This window comes from Mycteria americana, chromosome 2 (genome assembly GCF_035582795.1).
Source record: "Mycteria americana isolate JAX WOST 10 ecotype Jacksonville Zoo and Gardens chromosome 2, USCA_MyAme_1.0, whole genome shotgun sequence".
Lineage (NCBI taxonomy): Eukaryota > Metazoa > Chordata > Aves > Ciconiiformes > Ciconiidae > Mycteria > Mycteria americana.
Genome location: NC_134366.1, coordinates 153,588,350 through 153,600,768, shown reverse-complemented (window position 1 = coordinate 153,600,768; position 12,419 = coordinate 153,588,350). Strand labels below are relative to the sequence as shown.

The window sequence follows — 12,419 nt, the reverse complement described above, 5'->3', positions numbered from 1 at the left end:
TAATTTATAATAATATATGTTTTGTGTGTGTGTATATATATATATATAAAATATATAAATATATATAAAAGTAGTTCTGGCAGTCCTGTGTTCTGAAATTGCTTTCTAGCTGGAGAAAAATAAGTATCATACTCTTAAAGTTTCTATCTTAATAGAAAGTGAAAATTTTTCACTGGAGGATTTTGAGATAACGGGGATGGGGGTGGTCTGTTAATGAAAACCTGAAGAAAGCGTGTAGGCAGACCCAGTGGTATTTTCCTTACAGTTCTTTGTATGTACATCTTAAGTGTTAGGTGTATGGCCCAAGTATAAAAGATGGGGATGGATTTAGATGATTTTTGTGTTCCTTTGAAACAATCTGGGTCTCCCAAACATGTTTTTGAACTTGCAGATTATATATTTCATCAAACATACCCGGACAGCTTTGTATTTATCAGAACAATTTTAAGCAGAGTTTCTGTAAAATAGAACCAAAGACATCTGGCCTTTAATCTTTCTAAATGCAACTTTAACTTGGTGTTGAAACCGAGCAAGCGATTTTCTTGGACAGTCGCTACTGAGATGGGATTTAAAATGGAAATGATTGTCTTGATGGTAGATTTCCTGTCATGCTGCTGCTGTAAGGCTACATGACCTACCTTACTAAATTATGTTTTAATAGGACAGACCTCTGTGGTCTTTGGTATTTATGCTTCTACTGTATATTATATCTGCCAAGTTGCAGGTACACCTCTAATATATGAGCATGCTTTTTCTAGCAACAGCAATAATGAAATGTTGTCTCTTGCGTATAAGCTATGACTAGAGAACAAGTGTTTATGCCTTTAAAATCTGAAAAAATGAGAAATATTTTCAGGTCTTGTCTTTGGGGTATGTAGCACCATAATTGTCACAACTGCAAAACCAATCCCGCTCCCGTTTGAAAGAACTTCTACACTGGTGAAAACACTTGTTCACAACTAAAAAAAAATTATGATGATTCCTTTTTACTGAGTGTGTCTCTGTATTGCAGAGCAAAGGGCATTTTAAATTAAAGCTTTACAGCTTGACCTGGAGGCAAAGATTCCTATGCCTTCTTCCCCTGTAGTTCTCCAAATAAGACTTTCAGTGGCTCCTGAGAGTTACAAACGCAATAATTATCCTCCCTATTCATGGTTTAGACTTTATCACAACATTATTCTCTTTTTACTCTAAGCTGTTTTAAACACCTTCAGATCATTTATCCAGCTGCATTCATGTCCTTACCATGTCCAATATAATGCATACCTTATCATCTTGTGGTTCACATTGAAAGCTAATTCTTTTATCTTTTCAACTAATCTCCTGGCATTACTGTGAAGATAAATCCCTAATCTCCCTCTCCCTGCTTTTCTGAAGTGACTTTTTTCCTTGACATGTTGTTCACTGTTACTACAAGTACTTTACTTCTCTAGATCTTGCTACAGAATTTTTGCATAGGTTTCTTAATTATTTTCTTGTTATAACTTGCAAGTTGAATTTTGTACTGTAAAGTTTTCATTGGCTCTCTTCTGTTTACCAGTCAACATTCCGTGGGTAGTTTATGATCCTATTCCGTAATGTGGGGTAGTGAACAAATTTCAGGAAGAAGGGAATAAGGAAAGAGTTGTACATGTTTTTAAAAAGTCTACAAGAAAATCCATATACACCAGAAAACCATGTGCACAGCTTATTCTCTCAGCAGTTTTTTTTGACCGTTATTTTGCACTTTAGTCTGTGAAACATCTTCAGTCCTAATTACAGTATTGCAATCTACTGAACAGAGTTATGGCAAAGTAACACACAGAATTGCAAATAGATTGTTAATAAAATAAAGGCACACAAAGGAAAGAGTTTAAAACAGGTAGGAGATGGATGAGAAGAATTGTACCAAAGAATATAGGGGAATTCAGAGGAATGTAGGCAGAGACAATACCCATGTAGAAATGGTTGTGCAGGAGGGAGTTGTTCCCACCCAGAAATCTTACAACCACCAGCATAAGATTTTAAAACATCTTGGGCATGCATTGCTATGTATCTTTGCTTCTCTATGATGCAGCCTTCTCAATTTGTTCTGTGTTTCTACCTCTGTTACTGACTCATCTCCTCTTTTTTGTGACTCCTCTAATTTTCATTGTGCTGTTTTCTTATGTATTTGTAACACTTTTAATAAATTATTCCAAACCTAGTCAGTTTTCCTGTAATTTTAGGAAATTACAGGAATTTCCTGTTCTTATAGACATAACTGACCCTTATGACAAATGCCTGCAGGGCTACTAGCAATTGAAATTAGAAGTGCAAATTCTCCACAACTTTGTAAAAAGATGTTTGCCTCTATTCATACGTGTCGTGTTTTACGTGCTGTCAGTTGAATTGTTTTTTGGATTCCCGTGCCCTTCTTGATGTTGCTCACATTCTCCATGTTTACAAACACATGAATAAAATGTATGTTACATTATATTCTGAAATGCTTTAGAAGAAACATCTTAGTTAAGCAGAGGGTCAGGAATTGTTTTTAAAAGGCTTGCTGAGAAATTATTCTCTCCCAAAATGACAGCACTTCTGAAGTGCAGTTTCTACACAGTTGATCTTGACCTTTATACACTTTTTAAGCGAACGGGAGATTTCTGTTGTCTCCTGAGTTAAAAGTAAGAGATTTCAGTGCATGAATGTATACCAAGTATGCAAGTACATTTAGCTTATCTAGCTAACCTTCAGTTAAGGAAGCTGTGATTCCCTTTTCAAGTCCATTCCCTTTTATTTTTTGAACCCCCACTTTGACATATGTACACTTTCTTCAATTTGATTTTTCTCTCTTCTACAGCAGAAGTACAGTATTGTTCATTCCACCCTGTATTTTAGTGCCTCTGATCATTCTTGCTTCTTCGTGCCCTCTTTAGTCTGCTTCTCTCTTCCCATATCGGATGGTGCTGGAAATGGACATATTTTGCCCTCAGCTCTTTAGCGTTAGCTTTAGTGGAAACAGAGAAAAAGCCATTTTAAGTCAAAGTACATAGAAAACATAGGGATATGGCTGGTATTGCAAACAAAGGCTAAAAAAACTGAATTAGAGTAAACCTGGAAGTTTTCATGGTGCTCTGAAAATACTACCTTGGTTATACAGGCTTTCCCTGTGGAATTTCTTCTATTCAAGCTCATGTAAGAAGTAAAAGTTACTGCTTGTACTACTGCAGGGATTGGATTGAGTAGGTTATACTTGTCAGCGTGTGCTGTGCCAGCATAGGAAGTTTCAAAGCTAATTGCACAGTAATTTACAGTTGCTAGCAGTATTTGGAGGTTCCTGTTCAACAGACACATGCTGTACATATATTTATAGCATGCTTCAGTTTTTGGAGGTGAACTTCGTAAAACTGAATGAACATATGTTGAATTGATTATTTTTATCTTCTAGTGTAAGGTTTTTCTTTGTCAGACAAATTTAAAAGCTTCCTTAGAGGTTCTCAGTGACAAAATCTCGTATGTCAGTTTGTAAATATCAAAAACCAGGTGGTGGATGTTGTAATAGTATAAATTTCACCTGAAGGCAACTTATTTTAAGCTGAGCACTATTTCAGTAGTAACCAAGTAATGTGTGGAATTGCTTGCCAACATATGCAGGCTTGGTACAAAACGTTTTACACATTCTTCTGCTTTTCTGCACATGTTGTTTCGAAGCTGTTAAAGCTGCTATTTAACCTCCACATTTAATTGTGAATAACCGTTTTTTTTTTCCAGTCCTTCCCGTTCTTGTCTGAACAGATGTGAAGTATCCAGATCATTCACACAGGAGCAGTGTTCCAAAATATCATGGTGTTACAGCACCACCTATAGGGCTTGCTCAAAATTAAAATAAGAAAGTTTCCAGGGAAGAGTTGATTGAATATTCAAATAAAATAATATCTTTCTGTATTTTGAGACTTTTTTGTCCCTAGATATTAGGACAGGTCCTACATACTATAGCCAAAGTATGTTAATACTTAACTGTGCAGCATGAATGAAGCTCTAATAAGAAACATGTGAAAAACTATTTAAAGCAATGTTTTCTTACAGTTGTACATGAAAACAGTAAATTTACTGAGTTTTATTTTTGTTTCTAGAGTTCTATATTTAAGATAATACAGAAAATGCAGGCATATGCCAGCATTTTTGTCTTTTAATCCTTTTAAACCTATTTTTAGAAATGTATTTGTTAAGCCATATAGAAATATTTTTAAGTGATAATAATCATTTAAAAATATAACTTTTTATTGTGTTAGAGCTAGTCAATAATTTCAGGTCCCCATAGTCTTGAAAAATTATCTTAAAAGCTTGATTGTGGATAAAAATAGAAAAAAATTAATAACCTGTTTACAAATTACATTATTACAACTTTTGCACTATTACAAATGCAGTTCATTCTTCGTGTTTGTTCGCTGCATCAGATCTGATTTGTTATTTTAACCAAATACATACTCGAAATTTAAAAAATTCTAAAAGCTTTTGATCATCAGACAATAATGAAAATGCCTCCTGATTTGTAATAGTTCTTGTGTTTAAACTACTGTGTGTAACTGATTGTGCTACCAGTAAACTTTGAGAGCCCACAAGTTTTGGACTAGCAGTGAGGAAATTGTGAAATAAAAGCACAGAGAGCAATTATTTTTAATGTGTTTTCGGACCTCTGGAACTTCCTCATAATTTCAGGTTCTGTAGCAAGAGTATTCTGGCCTTCCTATTTATGTGAAGGCTGTGAATATGCTGTATGACAGGTGTTGGATATAAGGCTGCTAAAGGGGAAAAAAACCCAGCAAAACAAAAACCACAAAACTAATTAGTACATTACTTGAAATAAAATCAGCGGAGCTGAGAACACTCCAGTGAAAAGAACAAGCAACTGAGTTAAGGCCAATACAGAAAGCTACACCTATAATAAAGTAAGAATACAAATGGCTGAGTTACTTCAGTTACATAGAATTAGTCCTATAAATACAAGCTTTCTAGTCCATTATCACAAATGTAGTTATGCAAGTCCTTCTTAAGAATAATCTCTTGTAAACCTAACTTTTAATATCTATAAATGAAGTGTGCTGCAGTAAGTGCTCTTTGCCTTCCAAGCATTGGAATCATGTATGAAGATTATTTCCATGCCAAGGGCTGGAAGGGGATATTTAAATGATGGCCAGGCACTGGGTCTTCCTAAGACAGGAAATCTTAACTACTTGATTATTTTGCATTAGTTTATTTTTCACCTTCTAATGCATTTTTCAGTATAAGGTGTAAATGCATAGTTAAATTGAACTGAGTCTTTGTGAAGGCTAAAAATAAAATTAGGAAATAAAATCTTTTACATTACTAATAAAGTTGTCAAAGTCTATATACGGTAATCTTTTTTAATCTATAGTACTAATTGACATTAGTATAAACTTCTGCACTGGCAACATTGGAAAACATCTTTCAGCTGACATGTTGTGACCTGTGTCCATTATGAACTCCTTTAGACATTGTTTTTGTTGCTACCTCATCTAACTCGGTGGGATATTTTCCCTGGTAAGTGTTGATTGATTTTTGTCCTACTAGCTTTTAAAAAAATGGCATTAATCAAGTTGCTTTCAATATATATGTATTTTTTAGCTTGTGGAGATATTCCAGAGCAAATTCGATCACCAAGCGGGACAATCACAAGTCCAGGGTGGCCCTCTGAGTATCCTGCCCGAATCAACTGTAGCTGGTACATCCATGCAAACCCAGGGGAGATCATTACTATAAGGTAACAGTGCTCCTGTGTTAACTACATGGATTGAAGAAGTACTGACTAGACATTTTTAACTGCCAATTTTGTATGTACCAATTTCCTCTTCCTTCCTGTAAATGTAGGATTTCAGCTTTGTTTGTTTTCTGCCTGTCCTTTTATCTGATTTGCTCTTACAAAGCCATGTAGCATTTGTTTTCAACTGGAGAGTTAACAACTAGAAAAAGTTTCTAGCTGCTCATTTATTTGCTTTCTTTTTAATGTCTCTGAAATATAAGATTTTTGCATTAAAAAATGTGTAGGGGAAATTCTGTAATGCTTCATTGCTATGAAGTTTCATGGTGTGCTTAAAAGTGGCAGAGTATAAATAGTAAATCAATAGTATGATTGCCGTTTTGGAAATGCTGACTTTTGGTGCAGGGGGCTTCTCACAGTTTCACGTACCTTATAACTTTTCTGAAGAAGTTATGTAAAAAAGTTGTATTGTAGGTTCAAGTTCTCATGAGTTCATTCCCCATTACTGCCACAAGGGAAATCTAGGCTTGTTTTAGCATCAGGATACAAATTAGTACTGCTTCACAGGCTGATCATGAAACTGCATTAGCTGCAGATTTACTTCAGTTTCCAGTACAGACCTGCTGACCTAAGAAGCAGCTCTTCATTATGAAGTATTTGCTTTGACATCAGTTACTCTTTTAAAGTACTGCTTTTTAATTTAAAGTCTTTCTACTAAATATTAAACTGACATAAATGCAATGTAAAGTAGGTAGAGCTGTTCATCTACTAGAATGCTTTCTAAACTTTTTCATACAGTTTATTTTTCATAAAACTCATTTTTTTCCCTGACATTGTTTCCTTCAACTCATCTACCTAGCATACGTTTCACGTTTCATTTCTGGTTTACTGCTGTGTTGTCTGTACTGACCTCTTTTGCCCAGACTGTCTCCCCTTCACACTTCATTACCATGGCAGCATGTCTTGATATAGCTGTAGCCGACCATGACGTTCCATGACATACCCATTGGGTAACCAAGTAGTGCAACTGGGAGCAAATCTTACCTGAAATTGTAGTTTTGAACCATTTAGCTGTATTTATAATGTCAAATCATATCATTGGCTAAGTGTAGCATTAGCTAAAGTTCTGATGAAATTTGGGTTAAATGAAACTACTTAGTAGTCATTAAATGAGACTCATAAAGACAATTTCATTAACAGAATTAATTTTTTTTGTTTTAGATGAAAGCTTAATGTGTTTTTTATAGCAAAACTGAGCTTCTTTAAGTAGTGGGTGCAGTATTTTGATTAACAGAATGGATTCTTGCTGTCCTAATAAAAGTATCATCACTACAAGGTTAAATCCTATTCTTACATGGGTAGAGAAGCCGCTCTTTTTATTTCAGGCCAGAAAAAAACCTTACAGCTAATTTCCATTGTTATGTGTAGCAATTAATCAGCTTGGTTGTGTAATATCCAGTTCAGTAGCAATTTTGACCTCTTTTTTTTTTTTTTTTTTTCTTCCCTCCTCCCCCCAGCTTTCAAGATTTTGATGTTCAGGGATCACGACGATGCAGCTCAGATTGGTTAACAATTGGAAGCTACAAGAACATTGAAGGCTATAGAGCATGCGGCTCCTCCATTCCTTCACCATACATCTCTTCACAGGATCACGTTTGGATCAGATTTCATTCAGATGATAGCATCTCCAGAAAAGGCTTCAGATTAGCCTACTTTGCTGGTATGTTTCAAATTATACCTAGTTCAGTTTTATGGTTTCATTTTTTGTTTTCTGCTTCAAGAACTGCTTCCTTGTAGCAGGGTACAGTATATGCATTTCCTGTAGTCGATTCAAGACTTATTGGAAGTACACATTGTGTGGATTATTTTGATCCCATGCATAACTTGACTATTCAAAGCAGGAATTAGTGTTCACACTAATAAGCAGAGTGAATGATTTTGGGGGTGGGAGGAAGTTCGGTATTAATATTAGGCAACTTTTGGAGGTTTCTTAACATGGCTTAAGATTTGAAATTTTTTCATCAGAATGAAATTTGTTGTTAAAATAGTTGGATAGACTACTGAGTAGCATAAATAGGGCAAGAGAAGGAAGAAATGGTGGGATTTTTTTTACATTTGCATCATTGTTTCCCATCTCCAGAAGATATACTCTTTTAAAAAAATACCCACAAGTGCACCCTCAGTAAGTTTGCAGATGACACCAAGTTGTGTGGGAGTGTTGATCTGCTTGAGGGGAGGAAGGCTCTGCAGAGGGACCTGGACAGGCTGGATCGATGGGCTGAGGCCAACTGTATGAGGTTTAACAAGGCCAAGTGCAAGGTCCTGCACTTGGGCCACAACAACCCCATGCAACGCTACAGGCTTGGGGAAGAGTGGCTGGAAAGCTGCCCAGCAGAGAAGGACCTGGGGGTGTTGGTTGACAGCCGCCTGAATATGAGCCAGCAGTGTGCCCAGGTGGCCAAGAAAGCCAATGGCATCCTGGCTTGTATCAGCAATAGTGTGGCCAGCAGGACTAGGGAAGTGATCGTGCCCCTGTACTCGGCACTGGTGAGGCCGCACCTCGAATCCTGTGTTCCGTTTTGGGCCCCTCACTACAAGAGAGACATTGAGGTGCTGGAGCGTGTCCAGAGAAGGGCAACGAAGCTGGTGAAGGGTCTAGAGCAGAAGTCTTCTGAGGAGCGGCTGAGGGAACTGGGGTTGTTTAGCCTGGAGAAAAGGAGGCTGAGGGGAGACCTTATCGCTCTCTACAACTACCTGAAAGGAGGTTGTAGAGAGGTGGGGGTCGGTCTCTTCTCCCAGGTAACAAGTGATAGGACAAGAAGAAATGGCCTCAAGTTGCACCAGGGGAGGTTTAGACTGGATATTAGGAAATTTTACTTCACTGAAAGGGTTATCAAGCATTGGAACAGGCTGCCCAGGGAAGTGGTGGAGTCCCCATCCCTGGAGGTATTTAAAAGATGTTTGGATGAGGTGCTTATGGACATGGTATAGTGATGGTCTTGGTAGTGTTAGGTTTATGGTTGGACTCGATGATCTTAAGGGTCTTTTCCAACCTATATGATTCCGTGATTTTGTGTGATTCTGTGATTTAAAAATCTATTAACATGATAAATTGATCTAGGCAAGTATAGACATGGTTTTGTACATGCAAATTTTTTCTTGGATTATTCAAGTATGTAATGTAAGCTATTTACCAGTAGTCATAGCTTGAGACTGTTTTGTAGGCAGTTCTTGCTCTAGTAGCTGTTTGCCAAGAGAGAGGAGGAAGACAGTCAGGGGTAAAGACTAGCTCCAACCTTTTTTCTGGCCTTAAGCGATATTAGGATTTTAGAAAACCACGATCATGCTATTATACGTGTCCTGATCATCAAAAATACTCGATTAGATTCCTCTTTGTTTTCATAACGGTTTCACGTTCTCTTGCTTCCTCAGTGTATGCCTATACTCCACTCTCCAACCTGCTCCAAATCTCTGTGTGCTTTTAACTCCTCTCCTTCATAAAACAATTAATACTCTCTTGCACCTATCCACTGCTACCCATCTTCAAAACTATTCCACCAAGATTCAATAAAATGAGCCCTGATCTCCTCTAGCCTAAGCCATGTTTGCCCCTGTTCCGTGTGCTGCGCTCTATCTACCTAATGGCTTCCTCCACCCTGTCAGTCCTTCACAAACCTGAAGTTTACAGGCAGGCTTATCCCTTCTGATTGCCTGTTTTCAAGCCTACAAAAAAGTTCCCTCTACACTTCAGCTCCTTGCAGCTTAGCAAGTCTTGGGAGAAGTAATGTAGCCTTGCATTTTATGCTGGCTCAGCTTTCAGGGCAATGTTCTGCCTGGGTTTTGCTTACTGTCTCACCAAAAAACATGATGGGGGGGGGGGGAAGCCACTGTCTAATCAGTCATCCTCTGCTACTGTTTCTGCTGACTGCCCATGCACACGCTATTATCCTGTGTGAGACGCTGGCTTCTGCCCTGCTTATCTCCCTCTCCTCGCAGGCACAAAGGGAAGGCAGCGTTCCTGCCTGAGGGGCTTTGAGAAGGAAGGACATTTTGGATAAGGGTGTGGAATGGGCAGAGGAGGCAAGCCACAAGCTCACTAGAGTTTTTCTGAAAATCCTTTCCTCTCTTCTCCTCCGGTCTTGAAACAGTTTCAGTATGTAACCCCTTTTGGAAGACGCTGTAACATTTTCAACAATAAGCAATTTTTACTGTTACATGATTTCTTCTTGTTGGCATCATGCAGTGGTACTCAGTTTAGAGTACTTAAGACTTTAATCCAATGTTTCTAAATGTCTTTTCAAAAAAGAAATTTTGTTTCTGTTGGTTTTGTGTTTGGTTTGGTTTTTTTTTTTTTTTTTAATGAACCTTGCTGAAACCTTGGTTTGAGCTTGCTCTCTATGCTTGATATGATACTTAGGAACTATTTCATGATTGAGGTGGAAGTGTAGTGTTTCAGTGATCTGGGTAGTCTTCTAATGTTGTAAACTGACCTGTGTATAGGAGAAGAGTTGACGAATGTGCTTTAATAATCATCTGGTCATTTCTGCTTTCCAGTGTGAAAAGGAGACTCCTGAAATACTAACAACATTTTTGCTATACGTTCAACTGTGCCATTATGTTGTTTAATTTCTTCTCATTAGCATCATGCAGTAGTGCTCAGTTTAACTCCTCAGTAGACTATTTAATGCAATGTTGTTAAGGCTACCCTCAAAGGTGGCATGTGATCTTAGAAAAACGGGAAAAAGTAGTAATACTTCAGTTACATGGATGCAAATTAGGCCTCCTTGTGCTAGAATGATAGAAAAAAATATAGACCACAGGTGTAAAATCTGATGTGGAAGACAGGCCGTGTGAATCGTTTGAATTAATTATTGTTTAAAGTAAATAATAATGTCCAGGTAAATATTCATATTTCATTTTAAACAAACAAAACAACAACAACAAAAAAAAGCATTAGGAAGGGTACTTGACTAGAAGGTAAATTTTGTGTAACTTGTCTTTCTTTCCTCTGTCTTCCTCCCAGCCCTTTTAATTTATCAGCCTCTTTAATTATGGGTATCGAAATGGGATGGAGTTTACTAATGGTGATATAGAGTGGAAAATAGAGTTAATAAAAGTACAGAGGTTTATGTTCACTGTAAATGTATGGAAGGATTGTGTTAGTCCTTTGGCTACAACTGCACATGGGTTCTGCTAATTATCTTGTGCTATCCTGAAGTCTTTTGTGGTACAGCTTCCAAGGATAGTCTTATTTTGTACTTCTCTTACTATTTTACGACTCTAATTTTTTATTTACATGTAAACTTTCCTGATGTAATGACTTCAGGATCAGTGATTAAAAATGCTAAATCAGGATCAAGTAGGCAGCTCTTTTGTGGGATGTTTAAAAGCCTGCAGAAGGAAGAGCTTAGGTTGAAATTGTATTCTGTTTTGTTTAGGCAGAACAAGTCTACTAGTTCACTCTTACAAGTTTCAAATTCAAGGCCAAGGTTCATACTAAGTATTTGCCGTACTAATATTATGAACGATATGTGTGTGAGTGTATAATATATATAAAAGTGTGTGTGTGTATATATATATATATATATATATATATATATATGTAACAGAACAAGAAGATCATATCATTTATACTAGATTCAAGGCCAAGGTTCATACTAAGTATTTGCCATGTTAGTATTATGAATGATACGTGTGTGAGTGTATAATATATATAAAAATACATACATACACACACACACACACACACACACACATATAATATATATATGTAACAGAACCGGAAGATCGTATCATTTATACTAGGGCTGTTTTGGGGTTTTTTTTCTTAGCAAAATAAACATGTTCTAAAATTTAATCACTGGCAGCACATATATTCTGCTCTCCTTTCACTCTCTGTCAGCAAATTTGTAGACTTAAACACTCTTCAGCAGCACTTATAATATTTATCACTCTTTTTGGTTTCATTTTTTCCTGCATTCATTTTTTAAAAATCTTAGCATTTGTGAAATTTATAAAATGCTGACGTTGCACTTAAAAAAAAAAAAAAAGATATTTCAAGATAGAGTATTTCTTTTTAATGCTTTCTAAGATACTAAAATAGCAAAAAGGAGAACAGAGGTGTGATGTGACTTGACCTCTCACAGCAGATTAGTTGCAGCAAGGGAAATTCAGGCTAGATATGAGGACTTTTATCACTTTGTGTGGTTAAGCACTGAAACTTTGAAAATACTTGATTGGACAAGGCACTGAACAACCCAATCAAACTTTGGTTAGCCTTGCTTTGAGCAGATGGTTTGATTAGGTGACCGCCAGAGATGCCTTCCAATCTGAATTGTTCTGTTGTAAAGCAAGACAGAACCTGTTTCTTCTGGGAAGGTCTATATTTCAGTAAGTTAATCATGCTGTCTTTCCTGTTTCTTTTTTAAAACCCTAAGTATAGTCTTATATAGATTTAGTATATATTTGTCTTACTTAGTTCCTGAATTACTGCTGTGTAGGACCATCTGCATTGCAGATTTTTTTTCAAAATTTTTTGAGGATTGACCACAGCAGTTTGTTTTACAGCCAATTTTACAGTCTGTACCATGGTTTTCAGAAATTGCAGTGATTTTAAATGATACAGCAGAAGCCCCCCACACTTCCATGTTTTCTGGACCACTACTTGGATCCTTAACTT

The 12,419-nt window shown here is 36.8% G+C and overlaps 1 protein-coding gene across 1 annotated transcript in view; it reads left to right on the top strand.

The window, feature by feature from the left end:
- The window catches only part of LRP12 (LDL receptor related protein 12), a 53,641-nt gene that overhangs the window by 31,731 nt on the left and 9,491 nt on the right, over positions 1 to 12,419 (top strand). The window contains exons 3-4 of the mRNA XM_075495108.1: positions 5,608 to 5,743; positions 7,258 to 7,460. Of these exons, the coding sequence (XP_075351223.1) occupies positions 5,608 to 5,743; positions 7,258 to 7,460 (339 nt within the window). The remainder of the gene's footprint in view (positions 1 to 5,607; positions 5,744 to 7,257; positions 7,461 to 12,419) is intronic.